General features: G+C 40.4%; 1 protein-coding gene across 1 annotated transcript in view; it reads right to left on the bottom strand.

The window, feature by feature from the left end:
- The window catches only part of STPG4 (sperm-tail PG-rich repeat containing 4), a 35,094-nt gene that overhangs the window by 14,872 nt on the left and 5,323 nt on the right, over positions 1-14,899 (bottom strand). The window contains 2 exon segments of the mRNA XM_068966956.1: positions 4,304-4,358; positions 4,568-4,632. Of these exon segments, the coding sequence (XP_068823057.1) occupies positions 4,304-4,358; positions 4,568-4,632 (120 nt within the window).

Here is a 14,899-nt window from a genome sequence, read left to right as displayed (position 1 = left end):
TCTGGATCCAGGATCCCAGGGGATGGAAAGACAGGGACCTTTACTGAAAACAGGAATTGAGAGAACCTCCAGACATACAGCCGGCCAACAGGCACATGAAAAGATGCTCAGCATCTCTAATTATTAGAAACTCCAAATCAAAAGCACAAGGTATCACCTCACACTGGTCAGAAAGACCATCACCAAAAAGTCTACAAATAATAGATGCTAGAGAGGGCGTGGAGAAGAGAAGCCTCCTACAGTGCTGGGGGGAATGTAAATTGGTACAGGCACTATGGAGAACAGTCTGGAGGTGCCTTCAGAAACTAAAAATACTCCACAGAAGACATACAGATGTCTAATAAACACATGAAAAGATGTTCAGCATCACTCATTACTCAGTGCAGTTCAGTCGCCCAGTCGTGCCCGACTCTTTGCGACCCCATAGACTGCAGCACGCCAGGCTTCCCTGTCCATCACCAACCCCTGGAGCTTGCTCAGACTCAAGTCCATTGACATGATGATGTCATCCAACATCACGCGGATGACGTGGTGATGCCATCCAACCACCTCATTATTAGAGAAATGTAAATCGAAACCATAATGAGGTATCACCTCACACCAGTCAGAACGGCCATCATCAAAAAATCTATAAACAATTAAGACTGGAGAGGATATGGAGAAAAGGAAACACTCCTGCATTGTTGGTGGGAAAATAAATTGATACAGCCACTATGGAGCATAGTATGGAGAGTCCTTAAAAAACCAGGACTACAGCTACTGTATGACCCAACAATCCCACTACGAGGCATATACCCTCAAGAAACCATAATCGAAAAACACACGTGTGCCAGTGCTCATTGCAGCACTATTTACAATAACCAGGACACGGAAGCAACCTAGATGTCCACTGACAGATGAATGGATAAAGAAGCCGTGGTACATATGCACAATTACTCAGCCATGAAAAGGAACACATTTGAGTCAGTTCTAACAAGGGAGATGAACCTAGAGGCTATTATACAGAGTGAAGTCAGTCAGAAAGAGAAAAACAAACATCGTATATTAACACATATATATGGAATCTAGAAAGATGGTACTGCTGAACTCATCTGCAGGGCAGCAGTGGAGACGCAGACACAGAGAACAGACTTGTGGGCACAGCAGGGGAAGGAGAGGGGGGACGAATGGAGAGAGCAGCGCTGAGATGCACATATTACCATACGCAAACAGATGGCCAGTGGGGAGTTACCGCCCGACGCAGGGAGCTCAAACCTGGTGCTCTGTGACCACCTAGAGAGGCGGGACAGCGTGGGAGGCGGGCGAGTGGCTCCAGAGGGCGGGGACATACACAACACCTATGGCTGACTCATGCTGATGTACGGCAGAAACCCACACAATATGGTAGAGCAAGTATCCTCCAATTAAAAATAGAGAAATTTTTAAAAAAATGCCTAGCAGAATGCTTGGCAAACAGTAAATCAGCAAATTTTTCGGATATATATTTTGAAAAAGGCGTTTTCAATATTTAAATAGACTCATGGGAAAACATGGGACAATGACTCTAATGTATACTTTGGTAACAATTTGCAAATTCATTAGATCTCATTCTTTAGTACTCTGTAGATAATCACTGAGCAATTATTTAGCAATAAAGTCACATCTTACTTAAAGGAAAAAAAACCCTAAAACAGTGTTACCATATGATCTAGCAACCCCATTCCTTGGCATTTACCTGGAAAAGAGGAAAACTCTAATTTGAAAGGATACACACACCCCAATTTTCATAGCAGCAGTACTGACAACAGCCAAACATGGAAACAACTCAAGTGCCCATCAACAGAAACTGGATAAAGTAGATGTGGTAGAAATACAGTGGAATATTATTTAGTCATAAAAAATGAAATCCTGCCATTTGCAGCAACATGGATGGACCTAGAGATTATCATACTAAGTGAAGTAAGTTAGAAAGAGAAAGACAAATACATATGATATGTATTTAGATTCTTACATGTAGAATCAAAAAAATAATACAAGTGAATCTATATACAAAACAGGAAAACACAGGAAACAAACAGACGGTTATCAAAAGGGGAGAGAGGGAGGGTAAATTAAGACATACAGGATTAATAGATATAAACTACTAATACTACACATAAAACATATAAGCAACAGGATTTACTGTATAGCCAGGGACTATATTCAATATCTTACAATAACCCATAATGGAAAATAATCTGAAAAAATACATATATAAAATGGAATCACTTTGCTGTACACCTGAAACTAACACAATATTGTAAATCAAATGAAGTGAAAGTTGCATCTGACTCGTAGCAACTCCATGGATTATGTAGCCTGCCAGGCTCCTTGTCCGTGGAATTCTCCAGGCCAGAATACTGGAGTGGGTACCCATTCCCTCCTCCAGGGGATCTTCTCAACCCAGGGATTAAACCCAGCTCTCCTACACTGCAGGCGGATTCTTTACCAGCTGAGCCACAAGGGAAGCCCAAGAATACTGGAGTGGGTACCCATTCCCTTCTCCAGGGGATCTTCCCAACCCAGGGATCGAACTGGGGTCTCCTGCATTGCAGGCAGATTCTTCCCTGTTACCAGGGAAGCCTGTAAACCAGCTATACTTCAATTTAAAAAGATTCTTTAACCACTAGACCACCAGGGAAGTCCCTCAGTCAGCTTTTCAGTTTCCCACACTTAAGTATTAGTGAGACCAAAATTTTTTCATCTTTATTGGATATCTGAATTTCTTATTTACAAATGGTCTATTCACTGTCTTTATCTGTTTTACTTTTCTATTTCCTATAAATTATTAACAGAATTTAAGATAAGCCATTAACTATTTATCTGCCATGTATGTTGAAAATACTTTTCCTAATTTGCGTTTGCCTACTTACTTTGTTTACAGTTTGTTTCCTGGTGTACAAAAAATTCAAAATTTTATGTAACAAACCTGAGGCTTCTTTTCCTTTGCAATCCACCCATTTCTGTTGTCTCAGAAAATCTGCCTTATCCTAAAATTAAATATGTCTGTGTATGTGTCTGTGTATGTTAAGTCATTTTAGCCATGTCCAACTCTGCGACCCTGTGGACTGTAGCCCACCAGGCTCTTCTGTCCATAGGATTCTCCAGGCAAGGATACTGGACTGGCTTGCCATGCCCTCCTCCGGAGGATCTTCCCGACCCAGGGATCAAACCCACATCTCTTATGCCTCCTGTATTGGCAAGCAGGTTCTTTACCACTAGCACCACCTGGAAGCCCAAAATTAAATATATGCTAATATATGTTCTTCTAGTTTTATAGTTCAAAAGTATTTAATTCTTTAATCAATATGGAATTCACTGTATGTGGTACGAAGAGTATAATATTTACAAGTTATTTAATCATCTAGCATAAAATATCTCTCTTTCCTACTGAGTTGTCATACTTTCTTTATCAAATATAGAGATCTTATGTATTCTGGAGCCCGTTTTTGAGCTCAGTTCAGTTATCTCAGCTCCTCTTTCAGATGTTCACTGTATGTCTCCCCCCTCACACTGCTAAGTTTCTAGTTACAAGTAAATAACTAAAGTCCATCCAAACACCCTGAAATAACTTCATAGTTTCTCATTCTTCCCTTTTTATTTTTTGGCATCCTACTGATTACTTATCTAAAATAGTTAATTTTTATCAAACACATGTACACATATTTGAAAATTTTTAGAAACAGGAAAGAATTTTTACATTTTTGAAAAGAAAGAAACTAGGTATACTTTTCTTTCTTATTAATAATACAGTGATCTATTGAATATCTCTGATGGTTTTAATAATTAATTCAACAAATACTATGCACTCTGTGTGAGCCATTTTCCTAGATGCTCAGTATACAAGGCAAGAACAGACAAAAATCCCCTCCTTTGTGACGTTTGCGTTCTGCGGGGAGACAGGTGAAAACGTGGTAAGTAAACTTTTAGATGCAGTGTATCAGATGGCGATGAGCACTATGAAGAAAGACAAACCAAGAAAGGGGGACAGGGAATTCTGAACAAGTGACTAGGGATGACCTCAAGAAGAAGTCATGTGAATCAAGAGCTAAAGAGAGTAAAAGAGCCTTTACTTTTCTTCTATAACTTTGCAAATGTGTTACTTACATTGCCACCCCCGGTGTATCTTCAGATATATTTTAAGTATATCTTGAATCAACACATTAATCATTCACTGCCTTTCTACTATGATGAGTGAAATGTTAATCTTGACATCTCAAAAGGAATCACTGCCTATTTTAAATATCAAATTCATCATGAGTTTATGGTCTATCAATATACTTACAGGAGTGAAGCAGCCTGTTGGAAACCTTTGAACCGTAGAACGAAATACGAAGCTCCTATATTAAAAAAAAAAAAAGATACGATTTTCCAAACATATTTTTAAATGTAAGGATCTTTAACATATTCTTATTAAATATTTTAAAATGCTAATCTGAATATAATGGGCATAAATGAGGTTTAAAAGTCATTAGTGTTGGCTGTTAAGTATGTAAATAGAGAGGCATGAGTGAAATTAGTAAAAGCAACTTAATCAGTACTTAGTTACCTGGAAGCTTGCTTGGGAACTGGTGGAGGAAGCAGCTCGTATTGCCCTGGCGAAAGCTTAACTGACTACACAGAACAGACAAGGACACCAATAAAAGATTAACAGAGGTCCCAAACTCACTTTGTTATCTATCGTTCATATAATTTATTTTATGACCATACCAACATTATATCATTTATTTTCTATTTTAAGAATGGAAAAGGTATATTTTCAAAGGTAGAGCTTCAAAACACTCAACAGATACTCGCTTTACATGGTGAATTTTATGACAGTACACCTGCAGTGGTATGTAGAAAAATGTTGTACAATTAATCACATTTTAAGTATACTTGATTCAACAAATCCAATCGACCACAAAACAGTGAGCCTGCTCTGCTGGTAAAGAACTGCTAGGAGTGGCGGGAAATACAGGCCATGTTCTCATAATACATAAACAATTCTAACATAAGACACTATAACCAATACTAAAAGTTAAAGACTGGACATCTGGGGGCAGAGAGAGATTAACCCAACTGGGTGACGCATAGCTAACATCACATGCTCAGTGGTGAAAAGCTGTTCCTCTGAGTCCAGGAACAGAATAGGGGTGCCTAAGTCTCCATTCCTATTCAACATAGTACTGGAAGTCCTAGGGAGTAATTCTGCAAGAAAATGAAATAAAAGGTATCCAAACTGTAAAAGAAGTAGTAAAATTGTCCCTGTTTGCAGATGACATGACCTTACATATAAAATACTCTAAAGAACTCCCAGCTTCCCAGGTGACTCAGTGGTAAAGAATCTGCCTGCCAATATAGACATACAGGGTTGATCCCTGGGTTGGGAAGATCCCTTGGAGAAGGAAATGGCAACCCACTCCAGTATTCTTGCTTGGGAAATCACGTGGACAGAGGAGACTGGTGAGCCACCGTCCATGGGTTCACAAAAGAGTCCATGGGTTCACAACTTAGCAACTAAACAACAAAGAACCCCACCAAAAAACTGTTTGAACTAATGACAAAATCAGTAAAGCTGCAGGATACAAAAACAACACAGAAACTCAGTTGAGTTTATATACTAATAATGAACTATCTAAAAAAAATTAAGAAAACAAGCTCATTTACAATAGCATCAAAAATGTAACGTAGTTAGGAATAAATCTGACTAAGGAGATGGAAGATCTGTACACTGAAAAGTATAAGACACTGATGAAAGAAGCTGAAGACACAAATAAATGGAAAGATATACCATGGTTATGGATTCAAAGAATTAATACTGTTAAAATATCCAGATTATCCAAAGCAATCTACAGATTCAGTGCAATCCCTAGCATAAAACAGCATTTTTTCAAAGATATAGAAGAAATAACTCTAAAATCAACATAGAACCACAAAGGGCCCCAGATAATCAAAGCAATCTTGAGAAAGAACAAAGCTGAAGATATCACACATTCTGATTTCAAACTATACTGCAGAGCTATGGTAATCAAAACAGGATGTTACCAGCATAAAAACAGACACATAGACTAATGGAATAAAATACAGAGCCCAGAAATAAATCCAGACAGAAATGGCCAACTAATCTTTGACAAGGGCACCAAGAATACACAATAAGGAAGCTATAGTCTCTTCAATAAATGGTATCTGGGAGACTGGAGGTCCCTGTGCAAAAAACAAAATTAGACCCTTCAAAATTACTGAATGCTTAAGTGTAACATGCTGCTGCTGCTGCTGCTAAGTCACTTCAGTCATGTCCGACTCTTTGTGACCCCAGAGACGGCAGCCCACCAGGCTCCCCCATCCCTGGGATTCTCCAGGCAAGAACACTGGAGTGGGTTGCCATTTCCTTCTCCAATGCATGAAAGTGAAAAGTGAAAGTGAAGTCGCCCCCTCAGTTCAGTTCAGTTCAGTCGCTCAGTCATGTCCGACTCTTTGCAACCGCATGAATAGCAGCACGCCAGGCCTCCCTGTCCATCACCAACTCCCGGAGTTCACTCAGACTCACGTCCATCGAGTCTGTGATGCCATCCAGCCATCTCATCCTCTGTCGTCCCCTTCTCCTCCTGCCCCCAATCCCTCCCAGCATCAGAGTCTTTTCCAATGAGTCAACTCTTCGCATGAGGTGGCCAAAGTACTGGAGTTTCAGCTTTAGCATCATTCCCTCCAAAGAAATCCCAGGGCTGATCTCCTTCAGAATGGACTGGTTGGATCTCCTTGCAGTCCAAGGGACTCTCAAGAGTCTTCTCCAACACCACAGTTCAAAAGCGTCAATTCTTTGGCGCTCAGCCTTCTTCACAGTCCAACTCTCACATCCATACATGACCACTAGACAGCATATTAAAAAGCAGAGACATTACTTTGCCAACAAAGGTTTGTCTAGTCAATGCTATGGTTTTTCCAGTAGTCATGTATAGATGTGAGAGTTGGACTATAAAGAAAGCTGAGTGCCGAAGAATTGATGCTTTTGAACTATGGTGTTGGAGAAGACTCTTGAGAGTTCGTTGGACTGCAAGGATATCCAACCACTCCATCCTAAAGGAGATCAGTCCTGAGTATTCATTGGAAGGACTGATGTTGAAGCTGAAGCTCCAATACTTTGGCCACCTGATGTGAAGAGCTGACTCATTTGAAAAGACCCTGAAGATTTTCAAGATTGAGAGTAAGAGGAGATGGGGAAGACAGAGGATGAGATGGTTGGATGGCATCACCGACTCAATGGACATGAGTTTGGGTAGACTCCGGGAGTTGGTGATGGACAGGGAGGCCTGGCGTGCTGCAGTTCATGGGCTCGCAAAGAGTCGGACACGACTGAGTGACTGAACTGAACTGCGCACTTTGGTGCAAACATAAAATGGTATGGCCATTATGGAAAACAGTATGGAGATTCCTCAAAAATCAAAAACAAAACTACCATATCATCCAGCAGTCCCACTTCCGGGTATATATCCAAAGGAAACAAAATCCATATTTGGAAGAGATATCTTCAGTGTACATTCACTGCGGCATTATTCACGACAACCGAGCTATGGAAATAAACTAGGTGTCCATCCATGGTTGAATGGGTAATGAAAATGTGATATATAGCCCCTTACTGGATATATTATGTTGTTCAGCTGTTAAAAAAAAAGGAAACCCTAGCATTTGCAACAACATGGATGAATCTGGAGAGCATTATTCTAAGTCAAATAAGCCAAACAGAGGAAGACGAATACCATTTTGTAACACTGATGTGTGGAATATGAAAGGGTTGTACTCATAGAAACACAGGGTAAAATGGTGATTCCAGGAGCTGACAGATGGCGGAAATGGAGAAATATTGGTCAAAATACAAATTTTATTATAAGATAAATAAGTTCTGGAGATCTAATGCAGAGCATAGTGACTACAGTTAATAATACTGTATTGTACACTTGAGAATTGCTAGGAGAGTAGATCTTATGTGTTTTTATCACACACACACACACACACAATGGTAACTGTGTGAGGTGATCGATGTGTTAATTAACTTGACTGTGGTAACCATTTCACAATTTATACATATATCAAATCATGTTGTACACCTTAAATATGTTCAATTTTATTTGTCAGTTATACCTCAGTAAAGCTAGGTTGGGGGGAGAAATAAGTAAATCTAACTGGGTGATATAAAGATGGTAAAGACAGCAAGATTTGAGTATGCTTTAAAGAAAGGTAAGACTTCCTTGAGCGGGGCAAGGGGGAGATCCTAAGAAGGAAGAACATTGTAGAACAGACTGTCTCTCTGCCCATTGTGAAACTTGTTATAAACCACCTGGATAGCTCCATTATTCCTGGGTCTGTGGATGTCAGCCCAGAGTAAGAGAAGTAAGGGAGAGTTAGGAACTGGTAAGCATAGAACTGGTAAACTGGCTCTGTGAAGGGAGGGATGGAGAAAAAGAAAGAGAATGAGAAGCCAGGGGAAGACAGATGGGAACTTCCTATGTTCAAGGAGTTGGCAGGGAGGAGTTGAATCCTTCTCAAAACGGACACTCTTCTTCCACCCCTATTAATTTAAAATCAGATTTAAAAATACAATACTGCTCTTGTTGGAAACGAGACGTTCATATCCTGGTGTTATCTGCCTCATGTAAGTTCACCTATTGTATCTGATCCTACAGCTATCTTTCTTATATTAATACAGAATTTTGACTGCAGAGGCATTTTCTGTGGATTCAGTGATAAGAACAGTAAATACAAATTTTATGATGAAATAGACACAATGTCCTAATGCACCTGTGCATTGTTAATTGCTCACTTGACAGAATAAACATCTAGGGAACATAGGTATTTATTATTATTATTATATGCTGGAAGCATAGAAATGTATTTTAAGCAGGGGGCTTTCTTGGGGGGCACAGCATTCTACTTCTTGATTTTGATGACGATGACACAGGTGTTTGCTTTCTATTTACTTTACACTGTGAATGCATGCTTCATGCTCCTTGCTCTCTGCTCCCTCTCTCTCCCACTCAGGCACCTTATATACACATATACAGGAGGAGAAGGAAGAAAGAGAACTGAAAGGTGAGGGGGAAAAAAAAAACTTTAAAGCCACTCTTTATTCATCTATACTCAGCAATTGCCTAAGATTTTTTTCAATGAAGCAATCATGGAAAAACTCTTAGCCTTACTCTAGAAAGGAATACTGGTTATCCATAGCTTCTTTATTTGTCCTGCTTTACTTGGCATTGGCCACTCTTTGCTATTCAATATAGCTGAGGGAGGACTAAGACTTTTCCAGGAAGTCTTAAATACTCAGCTGCCTTACATAAGAGATTGCTTCTCTGTTCTTCGCTGAACATGCTGCAAGCTACCTGGAGGGCTCCCTTGTCCATGTATGTAAAGCATGTTTGCATGCATGCATTTATATACAGTAAGCACATTTTACTCTAATTCCTACCTATGCTGCTTCATTCCTCACTTGCAATGTAAGGCTCAGAGAATCTAGACAATATGCCCATAAAAACAGCTACTCCTAGTTAATCAATGTTTCAATCCATGCTGATTAGGCACTCAGAAATCCTGCAGTAGCTTGGAGTCACAGAAAAAGTCAGGAAGCTATTAGTGTGGATATGTATTTCAGTTGTGTTGTACCAACTCCAAGGTCAGAAAATTGGGGTAAATTAAAAGATCCAACCCTACTCATTAGGATGACATAGGAAAAAGCTCTAATTTCATTCTTTCACACGTGGTTGTCCAGTTTTCCCAGCATCAATACTAAAGACACAGTCTTCTTCCCACTGTATATTCTTGCATCCTTTGTTGTAACTTAATTAACCGTAAAGGCATGGTTTTATTTCTGGGCTCTCTATTCTGTCCCATTTATCTATGCCATTACTATACTGTTTTGATCACTGTAACTTTGTAGTATAGTTTGAAATCAGAGAGGGTGATAACTCTGGCTTTGTTGTTTTGCCTCAAGATTGCTTTCACTATTCAAGGTCTTTTGTGGTTCTATATAAATTGTAGGATTATGTTCTAGTTATGCAAAAAAAAAATTCATGGGTGTTTTGACAGGTATTATATTAAATCTATAGATTGATTTGGGTAGTACAGACATTTCAACTATATTAACTCTTCTGAACAATGAACATGGGATATCTTTCCATTTCTTTGCATCATGATGCATGGAAAAGATTCAAAATATATTTCAAAGGAAAAAGAAAAGTTCTGGTTTCTGCTGATGGCAGGCTAGGTTACTTGGATGATGAACCTTCCCACTGTAGACAACTACTAGAAATGAGGGACAAAATATACAAAATAAACAAGAGCTTTTAATGAGATATGAAACTGATAATAAAGTCATAAGGAATATAAGATCCCTACACCAAGAGATGGGCTTCCCAGGTGGCGCTAGTGGTAAAGAATCCACCTGCCAAGACAGGAGACATCAGAGACTCAGGTTCTATCCCTGGGTCAGGAAGATCCCCTGGAGAAGGGCATGGCAACCCACTCCAGCTTCTTGCCTGGAGAGTCCCAGGGACTGAGGAGCCTGGAGGGCTATAGTCCATGGGGTCGCAAGAGAGTCAGACACAACTGAGCAACTGAGCAACAACAAAACCAAGAGAGAGCAAGAAACCAGAGATACAAATGGCCTAGTTTTGCTCAAAGGATTTAAGCTGGTCCAAACTAAACTCAGCAGAGGAACAGACCTGGATTTGAGTGAACTTTAAAGCCCTAGAAGAATCCAGAAGCTAAAGCTTGGATCATCGATGATGGTGATCTGGTGGGAGTCCTACCCACAGAAACTGGAGGCCCTAAAGGGAGTTTCCTGAAAGCCACCCTCCCACCTCACCCCAGTGCTAAGGGGAGTACAGCAAGAGATGTCTTGGTGCTACGCAGAATTGAGACAACAGGGAGAAACCCATCCTTGAAAGAGTATAACCGTGGGCTGGTTCCTTTCATGGATTCTGGTCCAAATTCCCATCACTAGAGTGACCCAAGAATATATTAGCAGTGTATTTCAAGTGGCACCACCCTAAATATTAGCAGAAACCAAAAACAAACTTTCTCTGAAGGAAAAACACTTTCATCTTAGGGAATCCAAGGAAACAACCTTTCAGGGGCAATGAACAATACACAGTCAAAGATAATCACACATCCAGGGAAACAAAATGATGAAGGCCCAGTCGGATTTCAGAAATACAAGCAATCAATTCATTCCATGCATTCAACAAATATTAACCAATCAGACACTATTCTAGAGGCAAAAATGTTAACAGTGAACAAAACAGATAAGTATTCAGGCCGTCATAAAGCTTTACTCTCATGGGAGGAGGCAGACAACAAATAATAAATGCAAACTGTAAATAAATTATATAGTATACTGATGGCTCTAGGTTCTTAGGAAACAAAAGAGGAGGGCAGGAAAGGTCGGGGTGTCAGATGGCCAATTTAAATGAAGCTCATTGAGAAAGTGACCCTTGAACAAAGATTTGAAGATGGAGAGGGAATAAGTCACATGGATATCTGTGATAAGAGCATTCTAGATGAAGGAAGATCCGTTGCAAAGACATGAGGTTGGATTGGGAGTAGCAAAGTCAAGAAGCAGCCTGGAAGAGGCCATTGGTCAGGACCAGAATGAGGGGAGACACAAGAGTTGAGGTCACAGATGAAGCCAGTTCACCATCAACCTGCTGGCCTTGAAAAGAGCCACTCAGAGATCACACCCACTGTTACAAAGAGTAAACCTAGAAGTTCTCAATCAAATTTTTTTTTTTTACTTCCCTCCTTCCCCAGGGGACATTTGAACAATGTCTGAAGACAGTTTTGGTTGTTGCAACTGGGAAGTATGCTTAGTCACTCAATCGTGTCCAACTCTTTGCGACCCCATGGACTGTAGCCCACCAGGTTTCTCTACCCATGAGGATTCTCCAGGCAAGAATACTGCAGTGGGTTGCCATTCCCTCCTCCAGGGGATCTTCCCAACCCAGGGATTGAACCTAGGTCTCCTGCATTGTAGGGCAGATTCTTTACTGTCTAAGCCACCAGCGAAGAACAACTGGGAGCAGGGGGCTGCTAATTGGCATCTAATTATCCTGAAATGCTGTTACACATCCTACAAAGCATAGGACTTCCCCCTACCACAAAGAATTATCCTGTCCAAAAAGTCAACAGAGCCAAGGGTGAGAAACCCTGAATTTGACATAAAACAGAGAAGTCAAAACAACAACTGGATATACAAGCCTGGAGTTCAACAGAGAAGTCTGGGCAGGAGATATACATTCGGAAATCACAAACAAACAGCTGGTGTTCAAAGCCTTGAGACTAAATCAGATCAGCAGGGAGGGAGAGCAGATGGGGAAGAGGTATGCATGCCTGGGCCTCCAAATGGAAGAAGGCAGGAAGGAGGGGCTGAACAAGCCAAAAGGCTGAGAAGAGAAAAAAAGAATGAGGATTGAGGAGGAGGTGTTTAGGATTTAGAAAGAAGAAAGATGTGAGAGAAACCTACCTCAGGAAAATGGGAGAGTAAACAGATTAGGGACTGAACGACAACAATTCTGTACCCATGGGTGGTAAAGAATTGAAAATGAGACTAGTCATTCAGCTATACAAATGCAGGGTCCAAGTTCACAGAGAGATCTGACCAGGGTTGTGACTTTGCCAAGCAAGTAAGATGAGCCATCAAGAGGTCAAGGAATCGAGGTTGTGTGCAGGGAGTAACTCTAATGAGTAACTATGGAACTTAAGCTTTGAAAGGAAGGAAAATATCAGCAAGTTGAGAGGCAATGAAAGGTGGTTGTGTAAGCAGATAGGGTCTTGGACAGACACATGCTGCACACACATGCACACACTTGCACAAGCTCGTCCAGAGCCTGTGGATGGTGGGGACACCCAAGGGATGACAGTGATTCGAGGCCTTGAGAGCAGCAGCAATAATTCTTCCTTCTCTGCTCTTTGGCTTGGTTTTATCTTTTGGTTCAACATCCACCAAGAGGCAAACCCATTTTTCCAGTAACAGCAGGACCAGTGGATTGTAGACTGGGGGGAACAGAAAAATTGTGGAGGCTGGGATGCCAGAGTGAGCAAGGCAGATCTGGGGACAGTGATCATAGCGCAATGCATGCAACTGAAATTAAGGATGGCTGAAATGATTGGGGTCGAAAAAAATCTAAGGAGGGAGTGGCTGAAGTGAAGAAGAGTTCAAAACACTGAGAAGCCAGATTGTTGGAAATCATCATCATCTCTGAAAGTACTGAAATTGTGACAGGAGTAGTGGAAAGAGTGGCAGGGAGCAAAGGAGCTATAAGGTAGAGGAAGTAACCCAGGGGTTAGCAACACTGGGGAAAATCAGGTCATAAAACCACATACTGTAAAGACATGGTCCCACTTTTGAATATTTGAATATACATTCTAAAATAAAAATATACTATTTCTCTGATAAGAAAAAAAATGATTGTAAAAATTTTAGGTCCATATCAAATACTCTTTGGAAAGAGTCAGATATAGATGAGTATATACACAGACATGGGGCTTCCCTAGTTACTCAGCAGTAAAGAACCCACTTGCAGTGCAGAAGACTGCCTGCAATGCAGGAGACGTGCGTTCAATTTCTGGGTTGGGAAGATTCCTTGGAGAAGGAAATGGCACCCCACTCCAGTATTCTTGCTGGGAAATCCCATGGACAGAGGAGCCTGGGGGGCTACAGTCCATGGGGTCGCAAAGAGTCAGACACGACTGAGTGACTGAACAACCACCGTGCACAGACACACACACGTGAAAATATAAATATAAACACACAGATGATTCTTCGATACAGATTCTCTAGTTGAATCATATGCTTCAGAATAAAGGTGTTAAAAATAGTAAAAACTTTCTTACAAATAAAGAACAGAATTAATGAGGTATAACAGGACTATTCTATTAAGAATTATGAAGCCCGAGAATGCTGATCTTAGTAAATAACAATAATGTATACTGTATCTACCACCTTGAATTCAAATGACTGTTTTACTGAGTTCTGCCATTAAAAAATCAGAATTATGAATTTTATTGGTGAGTAAACAGAGTTACATCTGAATATCTCTCCTCTTGTGACTATGTTATCATATACCTTTGAAATAGAAAATTAGGAAAACATTTGATTCTTCTAGTTTCTGGAGCTCAAGCCTTTCTGGGAGGTGGAAGAGAGAGGAGAAAGAAAAAAAAGAAATAAGGAAAGTATTTTTAGAACATTTTATCCATCCCTCTGGATAAGCCAAATTCTTTTGGTCTTCTAAAGCATTAAATTTTGCCTAATACCAACCATCTATTTTTTCTTCTCTCAGCAGTGGGCCTGTGTCTACCTTCAGAAACCCAAAAAAGTCAGAAGAGAGGAAGCAGAAGGGAAGTAAATGGTGGAGGAGGCTGAGGAAGAATGATTTTTGCATAGGAGGTGGCCAAGACGATTTCACATATCGCCTAGTTACCTGATACCAAGCCATAAAAGTCTATGTATAATTCAGTGCTTGTATTCATCCACTGAACCGAACAGGACAAGATTTACCCTGTGCACATTCATCATTCTGTCCTGTTTCAAAGCCATAATTTGCAAAGCCCTAGGAAGGGTTCATTGCTTGGACACAACATGGGTTCATTTTGCTGAAGATTTCCTGTCCATTCTAATAACCACAACCCCTTCCATTCAATTCAACCTCCACGTGGCAATGCATCGTCTCAGATTATGATCATACTATCCTGATAAGGTTGTAAAGGCTCATACATATTATTAGCTCCTTTATAAATAGAAGATATTAAGGCCCAAAGTCCCAAATGACAAAGTCCATGTCTCAACTCCACCCTTCTTGTGAAATGCCTCCTTTGGGTTCCACCCACTGAAACCCTGCCCCTCATTCAAGGC

This window comes from Capricornis sumatraensis, chromosome 1, assembly GCF_032405125.1.
Source record: "Capricornis sumatraensis isolate serow.1 chromosome 1, serow.2, whole genome shotgun sequence".
Classification (NCBI taxonomy): Eukaryota; Metazoa; Chordata; class Mammalia; order Artiodactyla; family Bovidae; genus Capricornis; species Capricornis sumatraensis.
Note: the sequence above shows the minus strand (reverse complement) of the source record. Positions and strands in the feature narration are given on the sequence as shown.